This window comes from Phasianus colchicus, chromosome 20 (assembly GCF_987193195.1).
Source record: "Phasianus colchicus chromosome 20, bPhaCol1.hap1.1, whole genome shotgun sequence".
NCBI classification, from domain to species: domain Eukaryota; kingdom Metazoa; phylum Chordata; class Aves; order Galliformes; family Phasianidae; genus Phasianus; species Phasianus colchicus.
This window is the reverse complement of record NC_143455.1, coordinates 5,558,910-5,581,845: the sequence shown is the minus strand read 5'-3', so window position 1 is coordinate 5,581,845 and position 22,936 is coordinate 5,558,910. Positions and strand designations below refer to the sequence as shown.

The following is a 22,936-nucleotide window of genomic DNA, read 5'->3' as shown; positions in this document are numbered from 1 at the left end:
GGGGTTGTCGTTCCATCGCGATGTGTTTGCGGGGAGCTGCGGACAATAAAGGCACTGACGGACCCCGCGGCTCCGCCTCCTCTCTGCAGCCACGCCCACCGGGAGGCGGGGCCAGAACGTTGGGGGCGTGGTCAGTGTTTGCCCCGCCCCCCAAAAAGGGGGTGGTGCGGAAGTGGTTCGTGGCGGCAGACGGCGCGCGGGTGCCGCCCATTGAAGGCGGTGACACGTGCGCGCGGCGGGGACCCGGATGGTGCGTGCGGCAGCGCCGGGCCGAGCCGGGCCGGGCTGGGGGGACGGGACCGGAACCGGGGCCGGAAGTGCGGCGGGCGGCTGAGCGGGGCGGGGGGGTTCGGAGCCATTGAGCTCCGTGCCGCACCTCTCCTCGGCGTGAGGTCGCTGCGGAGCGCCGGTACCGGGCGGGGCAGCACGTGGCGGGCGGCGGAGGGGCTCAAGGTCGCGGGTGGCAGCGAGCGGGGTGGGCGGCGGACGGGGACTGGGCTGGGGGGGACCGGGCCTGGGGGGCCGGATCGGGCCGCTCCTCGCGGCGCTCCCCGCTCACCCCCCGCCCCCAGCCCGGCCCCGCGATGCCGATCGTGGAGAAGCTGCGGGAGGCGCTGAAGCCGGGCCGCAGGGAGCCGAGCGAGGACGGGGAGTTGGGCCGGCTTCTGGCCGCCTCGGCCAAGAAGGTCCTCCTGCAGAGGATCGAGTTCGAACCTGCCAGCCGCGGGCTGTCCGGGCAGCTGGAGCTGCTGCGGGGCAAGTACCGACCGTTGAACGCCAGCGCCGGGCCCGCCGCGCCCCGCCCGCCGCCCTCGGAGGGGCCCAGCAGGAAACACGGTGCGTGCCGGGCTGTGGGGGATGGGGGTCCCGGTGAAGCCCTCCGCCCGCCGCTCATCATCCCCCATCCCTCAGGCGGCGATCACGGTCCCGGGGATGGCGTCCCCGCGCCGCAGAAGGTGCTGTTCCCCGCCGAGCGGCTCTCCTTGAAGTGGGAGCGCGTGCAGCGGGTGGGCGCCGGGCTGCACAACCTGGGCAATACCTGCTTCCTCAACGCCACGCTGCAGTGCCTCACCTACACGCCGCCGCTCGCCTGCTACCTGCTGTCCAAGGAGCACAGCCGCGCCTGTGAGTGGGGTGGGGGACAGTGCTGGAGGGCTGGGTGGGTGTGGGTGTGGGTGGGCTGCTCTGGGCTGGGTTGGCCCCCAATGAATGGCTGCCGTGTGTGGGGCAGAACCCGGCTGCCTGAGGTGGCACGGCTCACAGCCTGTGGCCAGGAGAGCGGTGCCCCATTCATAGGGCTCAGACAGCCCTGCCCTATATACAGACCTGCTGGCTTGTCTGGGAGGTGTCGCTGCCCCGTGTGCCACCCTTACAGATGGGTGTTCTCATCTGCAGTGTTATCTGTGACCTAGGCACTGCCAGCTGGTGTGTCACATGCCTGTCCTTGTCCCCTGGGCTGCACTGTGTTATAGCGTGGAGCTCATGGGGAGGGCTGTGCTGTGTGGGAGCAGGGATTCCCCTTCCCACACACTGTCTCCATCTCTACTGCATTTGTCCCCAGCGTCCTTTCTTCTCTCCTTCTGCAGGTCACCAGGGAGGCTTCTGCATGATGTGCGTTATGCAGAACCACATGATCCAGGCTTTTGCCAACAGCGGCAACGCCATCAAGCCGGTGTCCTTCATCCGAGACCTCAAGAGTAAGGATGGGTCCTTCCACGCTGTGCTCCCCCGCTGTGACTCATGAGGCTGGGACAGGTCCTGGCAGCGAGTGGCTCAGAGCTGATTCATGGAGGCTGAGCTACCACAGGACCACATGGGGCTGCCCCACAGCTTGGCTCTGGGGGGGGGATAGAGGCTCTGTACACAGGATTTGATCTCTCTTTTCCCTGCAGAGATTGCCCGGCATTTCCGCTTTGGCAGCCAGGAGGATGCTCACGAGTTCCTGCGTTACACCATCGATGCCATGCAGAAGGCCTGCCTGAGTGGCTGCACCAGGTACACACAGCTCTGAGTACTGGGGCACTGAGGCCATCTCTGCTCCATGATACTGCCCTGGCGTGTGACCGCAGTGCTGCTATGGGGCTGAGACCCAGGGTACCAGCATTGCCTCCGCCTTCAGTGCAAGGCTCCGAGCTGCAGCTGGGAGCAGCCGTGCTTGGAGAGCATTGGGTGCATACAGCCTGGTTCCCCACCGAGCTCAGACACCAGCAGCCACAGAGCAGCAGAATCGTTGCATCTTCCCTGTCCTCCCCATGGTCTGCTGAGCAGGGCTGTGGTGTGGGGGACACAGGGGTGGCCCTCAGGGGTGGCTCTTGCATCGTGATGCAGAGAAGCAGTGTGACACGTGGTGTTTCTCTTCCAGGCTGGATCGCCAGACCCAGGCCACCACGCTGGTTCACCAGATCTTTGGTGGCTACCTGCGGTCCCGTGGTGAGTGCTGCTGCTGGGCTGTGACCTCAGGAGTGTGGGCTGCTGTTACCCCAAGAGCCCTGTGCTAAAAATCTTTTGGAACAGTTGCCAAGCATGTGTAAATCACCCAAAGCTGCATTTTCCCACTCCTGCCATGCCTGTGGGTCTTGGCTCCCGTTGTGGCAACACAGAAAGCTGTTGGCTGCAGGTCCTTGGCTCTTCGTCACTCAGTGAAGGAACCAGTGCTTGCAGCTGTTAAGCAACAATTGCTATGCCAGCAGCCTTCCTCCCTGCCAAGCTGCAGGCTCCCAGCAGAAATGCTGGTGTTGGCATCCCACAGCCCAGACCCAGAGAAGGGGCAGTGCTGCAGCTGCTGAGGGGCAGGTGCAGATGTGGCAGGGTGCACTCACTGCTCTTTCTTTTGCAGTGAAGTGCTCAGTGTGTAAGAGCGTCTCGGACACCTACGACCCCTACCTGGATGTGTCCTTGGAGATCAGGGTATGTCAGTGGACATCATGCTGTGGGGTAGCGTGGACAGGTCACGCATGCCCTGAGCTCTGCCCTGTCCTTGCAGCAAGCTGCAAACATCGTGCGGGCACTGGAGCTGTTTGTGAAATCAGATGTGCTGAGTGGGGAGAATGCCTACATGTGTGCCAGGTGAGTGGGGTCCCGTGGTGTGGGGTAGTGGAAAACAAGTGAGGTACAGAGGCAGCCCCAGCTGAGCTGTGGGACATGTGGCCATGATAGAGCCAACCCTACTCCAGCTGCCTGGCTGGCAGGGGAAGGGCTTGGGCAGCAGCAGATGTGACTATGAGCAGATGCCTGCTGTCAGTGCAATCGATTCCATGAGGTGTGTCTCAGCTGAGGGCAATCACCTGGGTGTGGAGCAGCTTGGATAGCTGGAGCTCTTCTGTGCAGGTGCAAGAAGAAGGTGCCAGCCAGCAAACGCTTCACCATCCACCGAGCCTCCAATGTCCTCACGCTCTCACTGAAGCGTTTTGCAAACTTCAGCGGAGGCAAAATCACAAAGGTGAGAGTTGGGCAGTGCAGGCTGAGGCTGTGCCCTGGCTCACTGGGTCCCGTTGCAGCACAAGATCTGCTACAGCTCAGTAGTGTTCCCAGGGCTGTGCTGCAGGGTTTGCTTCCTCCCAGCACCTTCCTCACTGCAGCCTCTGCCAGGGGAGAGCTGGGTGCCCTCTGTGGAGAGGGATCATAGGATGGTTGGAGCTGCTCTTGCTCTAGCAAGAAAGACCCCTGAGACATCCTTTCTGCACAGGACGTGGGATACCCTGAGTTCCTGAACATCCGCCCCTACATGTCTCAGAACAATGGCGATCCAGTCATGTATGGGCTCTATGCAGTGCTGGTGCACTCGGGGTACAGCTGCCACGCAGGACACTACTACTGCTATGTGAAGGTGAGCCCTGGTGGCACCTGTGGGGTCCTGCGGTGTGTGGGAAGGCTGCTCAATGGGTGCATGTCAAGGAGTTTGGAGCATGATGTCATGTTGCAGGGGGTGCTGGTGCTGCTCTGGGCAGGGCCTGACCCCAAGCTCTGCTCCTAGGCCAGCAACGGGCAGTGGTACCAGATGAATGACTCCCTTGTGCACTGCAGCAACATCAAAGTGGTCCTCAATCAGCAGGCCTATGTGCTGTTTTACCTGAGGTGAGGTAACCTGTGCCCCCTGCCCTTCAGCAGCTCCTGTGCATTTTGAGGCTGGCAGCATCAGTCGGGGTGTTTGGCACAAGGGCACGGATGCCACGGGGTTTGTGTTCTCCAACCTTCCTGGCTGATATGTGCACTCTGCTTCCCCCAGGATCCCTGGCCCCAGGAAGGGCTCAGAGGGGCCCATTGCCAAAGCCACCCCCAGCCACTCACCTGTTGTTTCTGATCAGACCAAGAGAACTGCAACCAACGGGCCCCTGCCATCACCTCTTCTGGGCCGGGTGAGGCTGAGGAGGGTGTGGGGGGCAGTGGGCAGCACTGCTTGGGAGGGGTCTGGCTGTGCCTATGGTCCCCATGCAGCCTGGGGAGTGCGGGCGGCATGGTTCCATCCCCAGGGCCTCCCCTCACTGACCCTCATTGTTTCTCCTTGCCTAGAGCCCCGAGGTGCCAGGCAGAAAGCTGTCGGGGCCAGAGGAGATTGGGGTGCCGGTGGCCCGCAGCTCGCTGGGTGCAGGACCGAAGCTGCCCAATGGCTCTGCACCACCAAAGCCACCCACCGGGTCCGCATCACCCAAACTGCCCCTCAGAGCCACCCAGGTGACACCGAGTGATGACACAGCCAAAAGGCCCAAGAAAATGCCGTCCCTACAGCAGCCTCTGGCACCAAAAGCATCTCCGGGCCCATGCGGCTCCAGCACTGCAGATCCACCCCAGCAGAGCCCCGGGGACAGCATGCAGTCCCCCACTTCGCCCAACCCCAGCACCCCACAGCGCAGCTCCTGCAGCAGCGCAGCCCCCAGCCCCGCACACACCGCAGCGGGGGATGCAGCCAAAGCGGCCCCAAAGGCCAAGAGCGGGGCAGGCAGCCTCAACCCTTCTCAGGACACAGACTGTGGCGTGGATCTTCCCGAGGGCTCCAGGCTGACGAAGCTGAAATCCGCTGCACTGGAGCCGGGCAGCACCACATCACCACCCCCAGCCAAGAAGCTGGCACTGTCTGCCAAGAAGGTGAGCCCACACTGCTGCTCTCCGTGTCGGAGGGTGCATCCAGGGAGGGGGGCAGGGGTGATGCTCACAGAGGTGGGCTGGGAGAACCCCCGGGTTGGGTGAGCTGTGGGGCCAGGCCCAGCTCCTCGGGGTGGGTTTTGCATCCCCATGGTGGGTGCGTTGGGGGGAACTGGTGGCGGTGCTGCTGCAGCTGGAGAGCTGCGGGCTGCCCCTGCCAGCGGCCGTGCGCTGTGCTTTCCATGCTTTAAATTTCCTTCCTTCCTTTTTTTTCCTTTGTGCTTCTAACTGAGAACACTTCTGATTCTTCTTCTACCCCCCCACTTCCCTTTCCCCCTCTGTGTCTGTTTCCCCCTCCCCTTTCTCTGGGCTCCCCTTTTTATTTTCCTCCTCTCGGCTCACGGAACCCTTTCTGTTAGACCACCAAGTTTTTATTTATGTCGATAACTGCAGGGCAGCACCCCACGGAGGGCGAGCGGAAGTGACGGCCGTGTGCAGCCTGCTGGCCTCGCCTTCCCCACGGCCACTGCCCAGCCCTGGCCCTGCAGCAGGCCCAGGTAAGCGGGACAGGGATCCCCAGCCTCCTGCGTGGCAGCAGCCCTGGAGCTGGTACTTACCAGGCAGTCTGCTGTTGCTGAGACACTGCAGGACTCAGCCCAGGTTCTGCAGCCGTTGCTCTGACTGCTGGCACTGTGTGGATCTGGATGTGCATTAGCATCTCCTGGCAGCAGGAGGGCTCCAGACAGGTCTGGCTCTTGGTCCAGGTCTCTGCTGTGCCTGTGCTGTAGCAGCACCCGTGGGCAGTGTGCGCAGCTCTTGGAGCAGGGCCTGGTTGTGCTTTCTTGGCTTGTGTCTGGGATGGAGCCAGGTGGGGGCTGAGCTCCTGCATCCCAGATGGGGAGGGAAAGGGGGGGGTTCCTGCTGTCGGTCTGGCTTTTGGCTTGTTTCAGCCTCTGTTCCTGTCCTGCAGGCTGCCCTCTGCTCTCCCCCTGCCCAGCCCTGACACACCAGCCTTCAGCTTCACCCCCAGCGCAGCCCCCCAGCTCTCAGCCTCCCCCCTGAGCAATGGGGCCCACCCCTCTCAGCACCATCCCACCCTCAGCGGGGAGCATGGACTTGGCCCTACATCCACCAAAAAGAAGCAGCGAAAGCAGCAGCAGTCCAAAGCGGGAGGCAGCTCTCATGTTACGGCTGTGAATGGCTGTAATGAAGGCTGCAGCCCCCCGAGGAAGAGGAGGAACATCGCTCCAGAAGGCTCTATCCCAGGGAAGGAGGCAGCTGGCACAGGCAGGGAAGAGTGGGGCCCCAGTGGTTCTCCCATCATGGAGCCCATCTCCCCCCTCAAGAAGAAGAAGAGGAAGAGAAGGCTGCAGGAGACAGAGGAGCACTCCTCTGGGGCACAACCCGTGGGCAGGTGAGGCTCCAGGGATGCTGGGGGAAGCCAACCCACTGAGCCCATAGCCCAGTCCTAACGCCTGCTGCCTTCCCTAGCTCCAGGAGGGCTGACACAGAGCCCTTGTGGACAAAGCAGCAGCAGAGCCCTGAGCCCAGCGAGGGAGAAAGTGAGCATCGGAAGTGCAAGCAGAGGGAAAGTCTGGGCATCGTGACCTCAGAGCAGCCAGCTGCCATCAGTGCCCCAGGTACGGTGCCGTGCTGCCTGCTGTGCCTGGTAAGGACTCTTCCTCTCCGTGTTTATGGCTTGATCTTCTCTCGGGAAGGATTCCTCCCAGGTTCTCTCTGCTCACTGTGTCCAAACATCTGTGTCATCCGTCTGGGCTTCGGGCTTCAGACCTTCTTAATCCCAACAGTCCCTTGGGATGAAATCTGCCTTGGAGGTGGGGGTGATGTGGGACATCCCTCCGGCCGCTCCTCACCTGCTTTCCCTACAGCAGGAGCGTGTGCATGGGACAGCCTGGCCAGAGATGGATGCAAACACGGTGCGGCTGCCTCGAGCACTGGGGCTGGCACACAGCCCCGCAGCCCAGAGCGCAGCGTGGTGGAGGAGCTGCTCAGAAATTCCTTGGACAAGGCTTACGGCAAGCAAGGTATGGCCCTGCGTACCGACTGGGGGGGTGTGCAGCCACTGTGCCCCTACCCCAGCCCTGCAGGGGCTCCTTATGTGATGCTGATATGGGCGCTTTGCAGTCCTGACCTGGGAGGGTGAGGTGTCAGCTGTCAGCCGCGATGCCATGCGGGATGCAGCGTGGGCTCGGAGCGAGACCGTCATTGATGAGTGGGACGAGGAGTTCGACCGAGGGAAGGTGGGTGCTGAGCTGCATCCTGAGGAGTGCAGGGTGGTGGGCTGTGCCCTGACCTGGGTGCGTTCCTCCTCCCTCTGCGCAGGTGAAAAAGGTTAAAAAGCTGAAGCGTGAGCGGAGGAGACACTTCAATCCTTTCCAGCAACTGCAAAGCAAACGCAACTTCTGGTCGGTGACGCATCCTGCCAAGGTGGCCAGCCTGAGCTACCGGCTGTGAGGTGAGTGAGCCGGGGGGCAGCGGGGGCAGCCGGCCCTTTGGGGTGCTAACACCACGCCTTGCCCCTCAGGTGGAATCTGCACCCTGCAGCACTGGGGCCGGAGAAGGAGCCGTGCTTCCTCGGAGCTGCTGCTGCACCCTCACTGAGCTGCCTGATGGGGGGGGCTGCAGGATCCCTGCCCAAGGGTGTAGCCCTGTGGAGATGCGCTCACATTTCCTGGGGTCCCCTAGGAGCAGGGATGTGGCTGCTTCACTCTGCTCTGCCCTGCAGAGGACAAAATGCTGCTGCCTTTGCCTCCCCCCGGAGGTGCGGGCTGCTCTCTGTCCCAAGTCACCGCTGGAGCTCCCCGGGGCCAGCAGAGCCCAGGCAGGGCTGTGGTCCCTTGCCTTCCAGTGCTGCTGTATCAGCCAGCCTGGGGGGCTGCCCCCCCATCCTCTCCCCGCAACTCCATCACCTCCATCCTGGCTGGGGCTGGAGGCCCCCCCATGCCGTGCCTGCAGCCCCCGCTGTGCCTCCAGGCTGCGTGCCCCCCTCCTCCCTTCCTGGGGAGGGAGGCACTGACCCTGAGCTGTCAGAACTGGGCACCCTGGGGCTGGTGCTCCCCCATCCCCGCTGTGCGAGGCGCAGCCTTTGGGTCCGGGCGGGCAATAAAACCACGCGCGTTTGTGAACCGAGTGTCAGCGGGCGGGGCCTGGGGATGGGGGGGGGACGATGTATGGAAGGGGAGGGGTCTGCATTGGCCACGCCCGCACCCACGTCACGTGTCATCGCCCTCTGCGGCCTCGGTGCCGCCGTCACGCGGGCGGGGCCGAAGCGACGGAGGCGGCATGGACGAGGAGGGCGGCTACGGTCAGTGCGGGGGGGGGGGGGAACCGGGGGGCACCGGGGCGGAGGCCCGGCACCGGGGGAGCGGTGGGAGGGGCCGCGGGAGCGCCGGGCGGGGCGGGGGCTGCGGGGCGGCCGCGTTCGGGTCGTGGCGGGCGGCGCCGGGCCGCGGGGCGGTGGTGCGGGCTGCGAACGGCGATAAGGCGGCCCTTCCCGGGCGGGGCGTTCGGTGCGGCTCCGCGTCCGGTGCGGGCGGAACTGGAGCTCGGCCGACGTGCGGGATCTGATGCCGCCCCTCGGAACGTTCCCGGGCGGCTCGGGAGCGGCCTCGGCGTTTCTCCGGGGCTCGGCTCGGCTCGTTCCCGGCGTCGGGGAGCGGCTCTGACCGCCGCCTCGACGGGAGCCCCCCCCGGTGTGCGTGTCGGCAGGGAGCAAATCCCGGCGGCGGAGCAGCTGGCGGCACAGCTGTGCGCCCACCCGGCCCGCGCCGCTGCCAGTCCCAGTCTCAGCCCCGGCCGGGAGCGGAGCGGCACGGTCCGGCTGTCCCCGCCGTGCTGTCCGAAATCGGACCGTCGGAGCGCCGCCGTTGTCCCAGCGCTGTGTCCCGAGCTGGGCCCGGCCCTGGGGTAATCCTGCAGCATCGAGGGATTACCGCTGGCGCTGCCCTGGAGGATTAAGGGATTTCTCTAAGCGGGGTTGATGCGGGCTCTGCAAAGCGGCTTGTGCTGGGGGCCCGCAGCTGGGGCAGCGCCGGGGTGGGCTGGGGGCGGGCAGCCCGTTGCCAGCCCCGCTGTCTGGGCAGGTCCCAGCAGGTGCCTCAGCATGGGCTCGGTGGGGCGCTTTGGAGGCTCAGCCCTGCGGCAGGCACTGGGGGCTGTGGGGACACGTGGGGGTGAGGCTCTGTGTGTAGCTCTGACGTGGGGCTGGGGTGAGCCCCGGGTCACCAGCAGCCCAGGTAGTGTGGGACTGGGGACAGCCCGGGCTCAGGGAGTGTGGGATGGGGATATCGGGGCTTCAGAGCGTGCAGTGGTGTGAGAAAGGCCATTAGCCAAGAGCAGAGCGTGATGAGCAGCACTGCTGACTCGCAGAAATTGCATGGAGGCCCAAGCAGGGCCACGCATCCCTGAGCTGTTGTTTCAGCCCACCCATGGGCTGGACCACAGCACTGCGCCCACTGCCCAGAGCTGGGGCTGCAGGGTGGAAGCGGAGCAGCCTTGCACCACTCCCAGGGCAGCTCTTGGGCAGACAGAGGCCAGGGCCTGGGCTACTGTTGGTGCAGCTGTGATTGTTGCAGCTTGTTTCAAGTCCCCATGGCTGCCCTCCCTGCAAAGGCTCCCTTTGGCCCGGCCCTGTGTCCCTGCAGCTCCTCACACCTTTCACTCTGCAGTGAGGAGGAGGCAGCAGTTGCTTTGCTTCCAGGGGAAGGGGAAGCAGTGTAACTCGGTCATGGAAGCGATGAGCACCTGGGAGCAGCCGTTCCCATCTCCTTCCCACCCATCCACAGCTGCTCCCAACACCTGGGTAACTCCTGCCTGTGCCCAGCGCTGCATCCCTCAAGGTCCTGTGTCCATTCCCATAGCCCTTCCCCATCTGAGCTCTGCCTGCCCACCTTGGAGTTCTCCCATCTCAGCCCATCACAGTGCTGCCTGCTGCAGATGAGCAGAGCTCAGGCTCCCAGCAGCAGTCAGTACCCAGCTGTCCCAGGTGCCGTCTGCAGGACGTGGCCTCATGCCCTGACAGGCTCTGGAGTTTGTTACTCACGGACTTGCCCCACGCTGGGGAATCACTTCTGCTTGGAGGGAGGGAAGGAGCTGTCTGTCCGGTTTGGGCTCACTCGGCGCCTGTGGGGTTGGCGGGTTGGGGGCCGGGTGCGGTGGGGCCAAATGCTGCCTCCAGCCCTGCCGGGGGCCGATAGCTCAGGCAGAGCCCCAGCTCCTGCTGTGGGAGCATCCCGGCTGCCAGGGCCTGGGGAATTGTCTCCAGCACAGCCACGGTGTTCCAGCTCCAGGCTGCCCGCTCTGCGCTCCCAGGTGCCCAAGTCCATTGGGGCTGTACTGGGAGCAGCATTCCCCCGTGCCCCACAACCGGGGGCTGTGGCAGCACCCCTCTCCCCACGCCTGCTCCAGCCCGTTGTGTCTCTTTATGCACCTTCCTTTTATGCAGGGAAGGTTGCTACGCAACCAGCGGCTCTTGATGCTTAAAGCTCTAATACGGAGGGATAAAACCGCTCTAAAAATACCCCGCCATCAGCCGCCCGGGTGCCGGGGCTGGCAGGGTGCAGGCAGCCTGAGGCCAGGGGTGCTGTTGGGAACTTCCCAACTCTGCGTCCTCCAAGTGGCTTTGAGCTGCCGGCCGGTGCCCAGGAACACCAGCAGCTGCTGTGCCGGCACGGAGCGGGATTGGCTGGGGCCGGCGCGTGGGCTCCTGCTGCTGGAGCCTCCCGCTGCCAGAGCAGCCTTATCCTGCTCCAGGAGGAGCGGGGACACCCGGGGCAGCCCCAGCTGCAGGGAGCTGCTGCTGCTGTGTGGTGCCCGCCTGCCCTCTGCCTGCCCCAGGGGAGCCGGCGCTGCGCAGCATGGGGACGGTCAGCGAGCTCTGCGCCTCCAGCTTTCAGGCCTTCCTCTGCCCCTCCGTGGCCACCACGGCAGGTAGGTGCTTCGTGCCCTCTGCTCAGCGCAGCATCCCTGTCCCCCCGGCAGACGAGGTGCCCGCAGCTCTGGCTCCATATGGCTCGTGCTGACAGCAGCACAGAGAGTCTCAGCCGTCTTGCTGCCTCCTTCCCCTGTGCGCTGCCAGGCTCGGGCCCCCGCAAGCCCTGGGCTCCGGGTGCGGCTGGTATTGCACCACATTGCTGGAATGGGGTGCTGGGGAGCCTGTGGGAGCACAGTGGGTACACGTAGCACACTGAGATGTGTCCAGCAGCCCCTCACCCTCCTGCCCTAGTGATGCCGTGGGTGATGCCCTCACTGCTGCCCCACTCGGAGCAGGAGCGAGCATGCGTGGCTGTGAGCACAGCTCCAGCCTGCATTCTCCAGACAAAATCTGGCTGGGGCAGCCCAGCGCCTGCTGTGTCACAGCTGCCACCGTGGGCTGGCAGTGCCTGTGAGCTGCTGCTGTCTGTCTGCAAACTCCTGCTCCCAAGCTGGGACCTGGGAATGGAGAGTAAGCATGTGGGGTGCACTCCTGGCACCATTGCAGGACGTGGGGCTGCAGGAAGGCACAGCTCAGTGAGGGTGGATGTGGCTCCATTGCGTGCCCCAGTGGTGCTCCAGCCCTGCAACCAGGCTGGACTCTGTGCTCAGGATGTGCAGGAGCCTGGAACTAGTGGGGTGGTTTCCCTTCTGGGGGTAGGGATGCAGAAGATGAGGTGTCAAGGGAGAGCTGCTCCAAGGGGCTGAGAACCCCGGCCAGCTCTCAGCTGTGGGACAGGGCTGGGGGATTCTATCTTGTAGCCGCCCGTCCCTGAGCCATGCTCCTGACGCACCTCAACTGTCTGTGGGGAAGAACAGGGCTGACGCAACCCAGGATGTGCACACAGCATAGTGAAAACAGGATGTGGTGCACTGGGGCGGGGGCAGGAAGTTTCTTGGGGCCCCTCAGCCCCCTCCCCAGCAGTGGGGTGCAGCAGGAGCCCCACGGTGGAGCCCACAGGCAATGCCCTGAGGTCAGCAGCCCATGCCCTGGGCTGGGGTGTCCCTGCGGTCTTCAGCTCTGCTTGTGCAGGAGCTGTGCAGCAGGAGGGCTGTAGCTCAGCGTTCAGCTGAAAGGCCAACGTGAGCCTTTTTTTAGGCCTTTCTTCCCTGGGCTTTCCTGGGAGATCCCTGCAGCCAGTGCTCTGGATGCTGTTTTTCCATTGCACGCCGTGGAGCAGGATTTAGCTGAGTCAATGTGGCGGAGCTCTTGTGGTCTCTTCAGGGAGCTGCAGCGGGACGGGGCCTTGCTGAGGGCTCTGCTGCTGCAGGCACGGCACCGTTGCGGGGGATGAGAGGTGGTGGTGGTGGTGGTCCTTATAGCCCACGCAGGCCGTGAACCCACAGCTGGGGGGGTACGGCTGGGCAGCGCCAGATCTTCAGGGCAGGGTAGGGGCCCCAGATGGGGTGGGAGAGGGGTCCCTTGTGTCACCTCCCTGAGCTCGGGACGTGCTGAGCCGCATGCATGCTGGCAGCCCCTGAGGAAGGAAGGGCCGGGCCGGCTCCAGTGCCTGCAAGGATGGGTGGGCGGCAGCGACCCTGGGGGCCGAGGAGGGGGCGCGGGGCTCTGGCTGCACAGGAACCGGGCGTTGCTGATGCCAGCTCCCGGCCAGGCTGCGATGACGCCTGGCACAGCACGGAGCTCATTGGCCCGGCGCTGCCCTGACTCACCCGGGAAGCGCTGGGAGGGGGCAGCTGTCGGCACCCCAAAGGGCAGCACCTCTGCAGCGCTGTGCGGACGTGGGCAGCGGGACACGGCCCGGCAGGATGGTCCTCGGGGTGCAGGGCGGTGGTGAGCAGCCTGCATGGGGCAGCGGGTGGGAAGGAGGCACGTGGGGCTGAGTGCCGTGCAGAGGGGCTTCGTGTCTGTTCGGGGCACGGTGTGAGCGAGGTATGTGCTCCTGTTCCTTGTGGCCAGGACAGAGCCTTGCCACGCTCCTCGCTGCCCTGGGGGTGAGGCAGCTGCTCCCCTGCATTGCTCTGCAGAGGTTGGGGGGATGGCAGACAGTATTGGTGTTTTCTGGTTTGTGCTGGAAATACTTGCTCCCAGTATGGCAGCCTGGGATGACAGCCTGGTGTGGTTGCTGGACTTGGTGCTCTGCTCCAGCCCCCACTTACAGCCCTGTGCGGGGCTGAGGCTCAGAGGCTGCTGCAGCTCCGCTCGGTGCCATGGAAGGGTTAACGCCTGCGTCCTTCGCTGAAAAAAGCTCTGCGTCTGGGGTTTCTCTTCCTCCTGCTGCTGCTGACACGGCTGGGCCATGTCACGAGTGCTCTCCCAGCACAGCGGCAGGCAGGCTGGCGGGGGGGGGTGTGGGGGGGCTGGGCTTTGTGGCTGCTACAGTCTCTCCGAGCCCCCTGCCCACCCTGCCCAGGGGTGGGCAGAGGCAGCGTTCCCCCAGGGCTCTCTGCACCCACCGCGTGCCAGCACCGCTCTCTCGCTGCTGCAGCCTCCCACCCGTCCACCCACCCTCTGCAGGCCTGGGGGGACTGCGGTCTGGCACTGAATTTCACCTCCCACACTGCCCCACACTGCAGCTCCCAGCAAGCCGCATCCTGTAGGGTGCTGGACACAACCGGACCGGAGGGGCCGTGCTCAGTGGGACTGACTCCATTCCAGTGCTGGGGAGGGTTTGAGGAGCCCACGGAGCAGTGCCTCAAGTGTTCTGGGCATAGATAGTTCAGAACCCAGTGCTGTAACTTGAGCATCTGAGGCTGGAAATACTGGGAAGTGTTCCGTCGAGTCCAGAAGGATTGTGTCGCAAGCCGAGGCTGCTGCTGACCTTTGCAGAGGGGATTTCTCTAAAGGAGGAACCTCGGCAGGGAACGCGAGCGGAGTGAGGAAAGTGCTGAGCTGGGACATTCGGTTCGTGTGAGCGCAGCCACCCCAGAGGCACTGCGAGCCCTGGCGAGGAGGGGGGAACAGCACTGGGGACGGCGCTGGAGAGAGCAAACGGTGCTGGGGTGTGAGGGAGGGGATGGAGGGTCCTGGCTGTTGGGCCCCCAAGGAGTGCCGGGCTGAGCTGGGCCTGGGACAGTGCAGGGTGGAATGGAGGGGGCGGTGGGGACCTGGGGACTGTGGTGGCACCTGGGGATAGGTGGAGAAAGGATGACCTGAGGTGCTTTGTGGCAAGAGCTCTTCAGGCACCAATCTCGGGGTTTTGGTCGTGGCCTTGTTGTGGGATGTGAGCTGGAAGGCGATGGTAGGGCAGGGGTAGGCGGGGGCTGCCAGGGTGACCTTGGGAGCAGGAGCAGCGGGTGCCATGTAAGTGCAGAGCGGGAGGTCATGCGCTGCAGAGCAGCAGGAATGTCACCCCTGAGCTGCAGTGTGAGGGAAGGGCGATGGAGCATGTGGCTCAGCCCCGGCTGCTGTGGGTAAAGCAGGGCAGCCAGGTGTCACCCCGTGCAGTGATGCGTGTTGGAGTGCACTGCTGCTCATCCCCGTTCAGGAGGGTGCATTCAGCATAGAGGGGGCACCAAGGATGGCCTGGAGTCAGCTCTGTCCAGGACTCATCCATTGTGGCTGAGCGTCACTCAGGTGGCTCTGGGTCCCTGTGGGGGCTGCAGGGCGGGGATCAGCCGGGGTGGAATGGAGGAAGGAGCATGGGGCCGAGCGGGAGCTGCTGGCAGTGCCACTCGAGGAGCAGGGCATCCTCCCAGCCGTGTGGTGCCATGGCCCCAGTGAGCACAGGGGTTAGAGGCTGCAGTGGCACCAGGGGCTGGGCTGGAGCTTACTGCCTCAGCCTTACTCAGCAGGAATCTGTGGGGCCAGGCTCCCCCCACAGCCACTGCCCAGCTGGGGAGCACAGTGTCCGTCGCATTCCTTGCATGCCGCTGGGAGCACTTGGCTGTGTGCAGGGCCAGGGCTCACCAGATCCTCCAGTAGCACCATGTGCCAGCTGCTGCCAGGAGCCTGGTGTGAGGGTGATCCCCTGTGCTGTCCTTGTCCCTCACAGTGCCCAGTGACCTGACCCCAGAGGAGTGCCAGGAGCTGGAAAACATCCGCCGCCGCAAGCAGGAGCTGCTGGCTGACATTCAGGTATGGCACTCAGGGCTGCTGCATGAATGCCTACATCCCCATCCCTGGCTGACCCAAATGAGGCCTCTTGCTTGAGCCCAACCCCATTCTGGGACCCTCACCTCATTTCTGGCAGGAGGGGAGGAAGGAAGAGAGGCTGCTTTGGATGGGGCTGCCCCACAGCTGCAGTGCCCGTGCAGGAGTTTTGGTCTGGCACTGTGCTCCCATCCCCTGTCCCCTTCCTTGCCAGCTCCTGCTCCTTGCTGCCTGCAAAGACTCTTGTGAAATTTCTGGGGCAGAAAATTGGAGCTGCTGGGAATGCAGGGCAGGGAGAGCTGGGCCCAGGGGGTCAGCAGCTGCTGCAGGACCCCGTGATTTGCTGCCCCATCCCTGCAGAGACAGCCCTGCAGGGAAGAGCTCCAGATTGCACTCTGTCCTGTGGCCCAGGCACTGACATCTTCTGTGCCACCCCCCTGGCACAGGCAGAGACTGTGCTTCTGGGCCAGGGCATTGCCCTGGCGAGTGGCTGTGAGGTCAGTGCTCATCTGGGACGCTCATCCGTCATGTCCCTGATTAAGGCAGCAGAGGCTAATTACTGCCATACGCTGGGTATGATCTAAAGGGATTAGGGGTAATTTTGTTAACCTCTGAATCTCTTCCTTCCTGCGTGCACAGAGTGTGGCGGTGCTGCAGGGGGATTAGCAGCAGGGTGCAATCGGTTCCCCTCTGCCCAGTGCCCCAGGAGCTGCTTCAGCCTCAGGACAGCACTCAGGGGGAGACATGGGGGTCTGGGGCAGCTGGCGGGAGTAGCTCTAGGGCTGGCACCATCCCCACCTCAGTCTGTGTGCCCTGCATTCTCCTCGGCACCTGGGGGTGGGAGGAAGGCAGCCCTGGCTCAGTGTGTTGCTCTCTCCTCTCAGCGGCTGAAAGATGAGATCGCAGAAGTGACGAATGAGATCGAGAACCTGGGCTCCACGGAGGAGAGGTGAGCGCCGTGCTGTGCTGCTGGCCTGTCCCATGGGTGCTGCTGCGTGTGGCTTTCCCAGACACTTCTAATTCCTCAGTGCAGTTGCAGGATCCCAGACTGAATTGTTCCTCCAGAAGTCTGTTTTTCCAAGGCTCATCCCCTGTCTGGCCACAGAGACTGACAGACTTTGTTATTTTGGGCTGGCGCAAGCAGTGCCAGCATGGGATTAGGGGGTCCTGGTGGGAGCTGACTCGCTGTGTCATTTCCAATTGCCCTCACATTGTTCCCATAGCCCCACTGCAATGCCAGGCTGCTCCTCCACAGGCAAAAGGAGGCTGCTGGGATGTTCTGCACAGTGCAAACCCAGGGCAGCTCCATACTCAGGGCCTGGCAGCATCAGAGTGGAGCAGGAGGGGAGCTGAGTGCCAGGTGCTGCATTTTTCCCAGGTTGTGCAGGTTGTGCCCAGTTTGGTGCTGGGGAGCCTGTCATGGGTTGAGGAGCTCTGCTTCTGGTCACATCTATAGGGGGCAAGAGGCTGGGAGGAGAAAACTAAGGCTCCTGAACTTCTCTGGGCTGTTCTCTAGCACAGGTTGTGGGTGCCCCATTCATGGAGGTACCCAAGGCCAGGCTGCATGGGGTCCTGGGCAGCCTGGTCTGGTGGGGGACAACTCCAGCCTGGATTGGAACTGGGTGATTTTTCACGTCCTTTCCTACTCAAACCTTTCTATGACTCTCTTTGATGCTCAGAGCTGTTTCATGTCCTGCAGGAAAAACATGCAGAGAAACAAGCAGGTGGCAATGGGCAGGAAGAAGTTCAACATGGATCCCAAGAAGGTACTGGGGACTGGCACCAGGCTCGGCAGGGTGTGCTGCACACCGTGGTCCGGGTGCTGAGCTGAGCAGAGCAGAGCCAGGAGCAGGGAATGGGATGAGGGTTGGAAGCATGACCCAAAGCAATGCCTCTTGCTCTGCTTCAGGGCATCCAGTTCCTGATTGAGAACGACTTGCTGAAGAACACGTGCGAGGATATTGCTCAGTTCCTCTACAAGGGAGAGGGTCTCAACAAGACAGCCATTGGGGACTACCTGGGCGAGAGGTATGCAAGGCCTGGAGCAGCTCAGTCCTGTGCAGGAGGAGATGGTGCAGCCCTTGCAGGGTGCTGCTGGGCTGGCTCCAGGGCCCCCAGCAGGACATCAGGCTCTGGCTGGGCCAGCCCCTTGCTGAGTGTCAGGGTCTGTGGCTGGGCTCTTGGAGGGGCTTCTGTGTGCAAATCAGGTTGTAGGATGGCCCATAGCCACAAGTTCCCTACCTTAAGAGGAGCAGAGAGCAGAGCGGGGCAGGAGACCGCACGGCAGTCACAGGACCGGCTGATCACACACACCTCGTGCTCTGGCTTTGTTCCTGCAGGGATGAGTTCAACATCCAAGTCCTGCATGCCTTCGTGGAGCTGCACGAGTTCACGGACCTCAACCTCGTCCAGGCACTGCGGTGAGCCGGGGACCGAGCGGGGCCGGGCTGTGAGCTGTGTGTCCTGCAGGGCCCTGAGGGTTGGAGGGCACAGAGCCTCAAAGCAGTGCTGTGCCTGCTGTCCTCAGGCAATTCCTGTGGAGCTTTCGGCTGCCAGGAGAGGCACAGAAGATCGATCGGATGATGGAGGCCTTTGCACAGCGGTACTGCCAGTGCAACCCCGGCGTCTTCCAGTCCACAGGTGAGCACACTCCAGCCTTGTGCCCAGCTCCATGCCCTGCCTTGCACCTGACCATCCACTCTGTCCCCACAGACACCTGCTACGTGCTCTCCTTCGCTATAATCATGCTGAATACCAGCCTGCACAACCCCAATGTCAAGGACAAACCCACGGCAGAGCGCTTCATTGCCATGAACCGTGGCATCAACGATGGGGGGGACCTACCTGAGGAGCTGCTGCGGGTAAGGGATGGGATGCAAGGGTTCAGGGCTGGGGCACAGCGGGCTCACAGAGGTGACACCATGTGTGGTTGTACCAGAATCTATATGAGAGCATCAAGAATGAACCCTTCAAAATCCCAGAGGATGATGGCAATGACCTCACCCACACCTTCTTCAACCCCGACCGGGAGGGCTGGCTGCTGAAGCTGGGTGAGTGCTGGCAACTGGATGGGTGCAGCCTGGGCAGGGTGAGCTCTGCCTCAGGGACTGGGCTGAACCACGAGTGAGTGAGGTGCCCACAGACTGGCTCTGTGGAGCACAGCCTTGTCAAGGGATGAGGGGCTGCAGCCATGAGCACAGCCCGCAGGGACAGTGTCCCTACCTCTGTCCCTCCGTCGGCCTCGCGCTGAGCAGCAGGAGTAGAGCTGCTGCTGAAGAGACCCTTTGCTGCATCCACGTGGGCTCCAAGAGGGATTCTGCCTCGAGGCAGCTGTGCTGAGCTGGTACCGGGCTCTGATGTCAGATCACAGAGCTGGGGGGCTCTGCACAGTACTGGGGCACAGCAGGGTCCCATTGGAGCCCCAGGGAGCGAACGGCGAGCTGCCCCCGGGCTGCGTGTCCCCCTCCATGCCTCAGAGCAGTCCCTGCCTCACCTTCCCACAGCATTATCACCTCTGCATCCTGGCTCCACATGCAGGCAGCGTGCATGGCATCCCCGCTGCACAGCCCAGCGCTCGCAGACACGAGCCTGCCCCACACCCTGGCTCCTGCAGCTTCTCATCTCGGCACCTCCTGGGGACCTCTGCCCGGGTTGAGCGAGGAGGGGGGGTGCTGGCAGGAGCAGGGGCTGCAGGGCCTTTCCCTGGGCTCTTGCTGAAGTTGGGACTCTATCCTTTAACCGGGGGGAGTTTTTGCTCTGTTGCCACCCCCGCGAGATGGGATCAGGACCTTATCCCTTTCTGTGCAATGACCGGCCCTGAACTTCCTGGGCACTGAACAAAGTGCCAGCTGTTCCCCAGCTGTGGGGTGGGGGCACGAGGGGCCATGAAGAACCCTTGGCCCCTGCCTCGTGTCCCCATCGATCCCAGCGCTCTGCTGGTGGAAGGGTCCCATAGCATGAGGGTCGGGGCTGCTCAGAGCCAGGGACACCAACAGCGTAGCAGAGCCCCATGAGCCCCAGCACCATTGAGCCCCCTTGGGGCCGTGGGCAAGAGGGAGGGGGGGCACAGCCACAGAGCCAGGGCACGTTATCCCCGTGGCGGTGCCACTGGCCCATCCCCTCAAAGCTCCCCATCTGCAGCCCTGTCCCGCTGACACACATGGCTCTGTGCGGGGCGAGGGGGGTTCTTTGGGATTTCCTCTTTTTTATTTTTATTTTTCCTTTTTTTTTTTTTTTTTAATTTTCTTTTTTCCCTCATTTGTATGTTTCCATGATTTTGGCTCTTCCTTTCCTTGCCCCCCAACTCCAGGAGGTACGTACCCCTATCCCCTGCTCTGCTCATGCCTCTGGGGCTTTGTTTCCTTTTCGTTTTTAATTGCTGGCGATTAGTCTCATTGCTGCTGCTGCTAACCACCGCACTGCCCGGGGGGACCTTGCCTGCAGGGGTCAGCCCCGCACCCGCAGCCACCAGGGCAGGGACGTGGCTGCTGGTCCCTCCGATGCCGAACGCTCCCCGAGGCCTCCCGGTTCCCTCTGCTGCCCTCAGTCCCATCTTGAGGACAAATGGGGCGGTGACCACTGCTCACCCAGGTGCTGGCGTGCCATCAGACCCATCCACAACTGGTCGTTGCCTCCAGTACCGTGAGGGATGGGGCTGGGATTGTGATGTTTCAGGGTATCCAGGAATGGCCCAGCCTGCATGCCTGGAGCTGGCTGAGTGCAGGGAGCAGGTGGGAGTCTGTGTGCAGAGCTCTGTGCCGTGCTGGAGCTCATGGCTGTCCTGGTGCTGGGCACAGGTGCTGCCCTAGCTCAGCCTGTGGGAGCACAGAGCCCAGCTGGGCAGCGCTGGCCCCTCACTCTGGTCAGCCCCTGGCTTTCGGTGCCACATGGTTCCTCCTCCAAAGTCCTGGCATGTTGTCACCTGGTGACAGGGGCTTGGGGAGAGCTGGAGTTCTTTGGGGTGGGGGCTGGAAGGCACTGTGGGGTGGGCTTGGCTCAAGGTGAGCAGGAGGGGGGAGGCTTTACTGGGAAATGCCAGCCCCAGCCTGGCTTTGGGGCAGGGAATGGGGTGTGGAGCCTTTCCCAGGAGCGGGCACTGACTGTGGTTGGGTTAATGGGTGGGCAGTAGGGTGGCATGGGGGGATGTGAGGCAGGGATCTCCCTGCAGAGCCGGACAGAGGGAGAAGAAATGAGCACATTCCCTTTGCGCACACATTGCTTCTTTGTGCCCACCCTGGGCAGCATGGCTGGGCACCCATAGCACAGCGCTGAGCAGAGCAGCTAGCGCCTGGAGCGTGCTGGGGGTGTGAGGGCAGAGCCAGGCCCAGCACTGCAGCACTCTGTGAGCCTGGGGGGAGCGCTCTGCCTTCGCAGTGGTGGGTGTAGAACTCTCTCCAGCCAAAGTTTGCATGCTGCAGCGCTGAGCTCTGCCTTGCCTTGGCATTGGGCTGTGCTGCAGGGCTGGCTGCAAACCGCAGCCCCTCCGAGCTGCGGCACCCTCTGCCCACACCTCAGCGTTTTTTGGTGCAAACGGGCACAGCGGCGCTCCCATCCCTGCCCTCCCACCGCCCTCTGTCTCCATCCTCATCCGTCTGCTTTCCGCTCATGCTCGCACGCTGCCGGCGTGCTGTGTGCTGCCTGCTGCTCTGCGCCCGGCGCTGTGGGCTGCCTGCCTCTGCTTGTCTGTGTGCGTCCGCGTGGGCTGCAGCGCTGCCGTGCCGTGCCGTGCCGTGCAGCAGCACCAGGGCTGCCCCAACCGCCTCTCTCTGCTCCCAGGAGGAAGGGTGAAGACGTGGAAGCGGCGCTGGTTCATCCTGACAGACAACTGCCTTTACTACTTTGAATACACGACGGTCAGTGACATGAGCAGGAGTTGGGGACCTCCGGGGGGTGGTGTGCGCTGCGCCGTGCCCGTGGCCCTAGGGGTGTGGGGTGCAGGCGTGGGGCTGGGCAGTGCTGGCAGCCTCTGCACAGGGAGTGTTGGATGGAGTGCTGGAAGCACTCAACCCTTCCTATGGGGCAATGGGAAGGGGTTGGAGGTGTCTTTAATGAAAACCTCTGCTTGGCCCCGTCAGGATAAAGAGCCACGTGGCATCATCCCCCTGGAGAACCTGAGCATCCGTGAGGTGGAGGACTCCAAGAAGCCTGTGAGTGCCAGGCAGGATCCTGTGAGGCTGGAGGGGCACCTGGGGAGGGTGGGACAGGGAGAGCCAGAAGGCCCTGCTGTGGTGAAAGGTTTGGTGACAGGGTGGTGGCAGAGCAAAGCTGTGGGGTGATGGTCGCAGCATGTCCTCATCCTGTTGTGCTGGGTGTGCTGGGAGCATCTGCAGCCCCACTGCTCTTCATCGCCCCCCCCCAGCCCGGGATGCCCCACTGCCTTCAGGGTGGGGGCTGTGTCTGAAGGGGTTCCTCCCTGCAGAACTGCTTTGAGCTCTACATCCCAGACAACAAGGACCAGGTAATCAAGGCGTGCAAGACGGAGGCGGATGGGCGGGTGGTGGAGGGCAACCACACCGTGTACCGCATCTCAGCCCCCACGCCTGAGGAGAAGGAGGAGTGGATCAAGTGCATCAAGTGAGTGCTCTGGGGTGCTCTCAGAGTGGGGTGTGGTGGGGGGAAAGGGCTTCCCATGGGGTGCAAAGGGAGGCTGTCCCCAGCAGGACAGCTGCTGGCTGACACTCGCCCTGCTCCCCTACCAGGGCAGCCATCAGCCGGGACCCATTCTACGAGATGCTGGCTGCCAGGAAGAAGAAGGTGTCTTCCACCAAGAGGCATTAGCAGGCTGGCAAGGCCGCCGTGCCCCTGGCAGCACCGTACCTCCCATCCCCAGGGCTACAGGGCTGGGGCTCAGCACGGCCCTGGTGCCAGGACCCAGCTTCAGCTTTGCAGTTTCTTTACCGTGGGGGGAGGGAGGGAGCAAGGGCGTCTCGGTGCCATTGCCACCTCACTTCCAGACAGCTCCAGGCTGCAGCTGGGATTCCCCTGCACGCAGTCCTGGGGTTGGCTGTGGGATGGGAAGTGCCACCTGTGCACATCACTCTCCCTTCCCACCTTGGCAGCCCAATGCTTGTCCAGCATTCCCCCGCTGAGCTCCCCCTGAGCAGCTTCCAGCCCTGGGCAGCATTGAGCTGCAGCCAATGGGCAGAATAAGAGCCAGACCAGGGGGAATCCAGGGGCCCCATGTTGGGGACATGCTTCTGGGTCCCAGCACTCGTGTCCTGAAGCACTTGAGGTGTCCCATGCTGGAGGAGAAGGCTGGTGGCTGTGGGGTGCTGGAGGCATGGGGCGGCCCTGGGGCAGTGGCAGCACTCCTGGCCCTCGTTGTAGAGGGCTTGAGGTGCCCTCCCCAGCCATGGGGTGCCAGAGCTGGGTGAGGCTGCAGTCCGATGGCACCGGGCTGGTGCTGCCTTGTCACATCCTGCAGCCACGAGCCCCTTGGTGCCGGGTTGGGACGGCCACCGTGAGCCCCTGTTCCCAGGCAGGACTGCACCAAGGATGGCTGCAATCAGGATGTGGCCCCACGCCTCTGCCCCACGAGCACCACGGCCATCCCATTCCCCAGCCACACGCACAGGTCCGGAGAGGCACCTGGATCAGTATTAGTCTATTTATCAGAGGTGTAAATATTCCTGTATAGTTTTCTCCTTTTAGATTATTTTGTATGTTGGGGTTCTGTGCAGAGGTCTCTCTGGAGGGCGCGGTGTGGCAGGATTTTGTATTTTTTTTTTTTTTTTTTTTTTTTTTTTTTTTTTTTGCCACGGCCTTGTAAACTGCTGAGGATCCGCAGCCAATAAACACCGAACTGCGCTCACTCGT

General features: G+C 63.1%; 2 protein-coding genes across 9 annotated transcripts; both read left to right on the top strand.

Annotated features, from left to right (window-relative positions):
* The first annotated feature begins 132 nt into the window (after positions 1-132).
* Positions 133-8,225, top strand: USP36 (ubiquitin specific peptidase 36). 4 transcript variants are annotated; one of them, XM_090121899.1, is made up of 20 exons: positions 133-250; positions 573-837; positions 913-1,125; positions 1,587-1,697; positions 1,893-1,995; positions 2,363-2,430; positions 2,837-2,907; positions 2,984-3,066; positions 3,328-3,439; positions 3,686-3,826; positions 3,974-4,074; positions 4,226-4,355; positions 4,510-5,082; positions 5,533-5,636; positions 6,050-6,493; positions 6,571-6,719; positions 6,972-7,124; positions 7,225-7,340; positions 7,423-7,555; positions 7,625-8,225. In XM_090121899.1, the coding sequence occupies exons 1-19, from the start codon at positions 248-250 to the stop codon at positions 7,552-7,554; spliced, it is 3,072 nt and encodes a 1,023-aa protein (XP_089978025.1). In that variant the 5' UTR covers positions 133-247; the 3' UTR covers position 7,555; positions 7,625-8,225. The 4 variants fall into 4 exon arrangements, with proteins under 4 accessions (XP_089978025.1, XP_089978024.1, XP_089978027.1 ...); XM_090121898.1 differs by having other exon boundaries at positions 134-250; positions 6,969-7,124; XM_090121901.1 differs by lacking the exon at positions 133-250 and adding an exon at positions 271-409 and having other exon boundaries at positions 6,969-7,124.
* A 65-nt stretch (positions 8,226-8,290) lies between these two features.
* Positions 8,291-22,835, top strand: CYTH1 (cytohesin 1). 5 transcript variants are annotated; one of them, XM_031598960.2, is made up of 13 exons: positions 8,291-8,404; positions 15,024-15,106; positions 16,006-16,070; positions 16,821-16,887; positions 17,031-17,149; positions 17,461-17,541; positions 17,649-17,761; positions 17,834-17,982; positions 18,060-18,171; positions 20,897-20,973; positions 21,196-21,267; positions 21,540-21,694; positions 21,820-22,834. In XM_031598960.2, the coding sequence occupies exons 1-13, from the start codon at positions 8,383-8,385 to the stop codon at positions 21,896-21,898; spliced, it is 1,194 nt and encodes a 397-aa protein (XP_031454820.1). In that variant the 5' UTR covers positions 8,291-8,382; the 3' UTR covers positions 21,899-22,834. The 5 variants fall into 5 exon arrangements, with proteins under 5 accessions (XP_031454820.1, XP_089978028.1, XP_031454821.1 ...); XM_090121902.1 differs by lacking the exon at positions 8,291-8,404 and adding an exon at positions 10,641-11,028 and having other exon boundaries at positions 21,820-22,835; XM_031598961.2 differs by lacking the exon at positions 8,291-8,404 and adding an exon at positions 12,073-12,862 and having other exon boundaries at positions 18,060-18,172; positions 20,895-20,973; positions 21,820-22,832.
* Positions 22,836-22,936: the final 101 nt, after the last annotated feature.

Bases quoted from the DNA above. Each gene is read 5' to 3' on its own strand.
- USP36 (XM_090121898.1), top strand. The intron at 1,126-1,586 runs GTGAGTGGGGTG...CTCCTTCTGCAG, and splicing joins CAAGGAGCACAGCCGCGCCT to GTCACCAGGGAGGCTTCTGC. The intron at 2,908-2,983 runs GTATGTCAGTGG...CTGTCCTTGCAG, and splicing joins ATGTGTCCTTGGAGATCAGG to CAAGCTGCAAACATCGTGCG.
- CYTH1 (XM_090121902.1), top strand. From the start codon at position 10,956: ATGGGGACGGTCAGCGAGCTCTGCGCCTCCAGCTTTCAGGCCTTCCTC. The intron at 16,071-16,820 runs GTGAGCGCCGTG...CATGTCCTGCAG, and splicing joins CTGGGCTCCACGGAGGAGAG to GAAAAACATGCAGAGAAACA. The intron at 17,542-17,648 runs GTGAGCCGGGGA...TGCTGTCCTCAG, and splicing joins AACCTCGTCCAGGCACTGCG to GCAATTCCTGTGGAGCTTTC.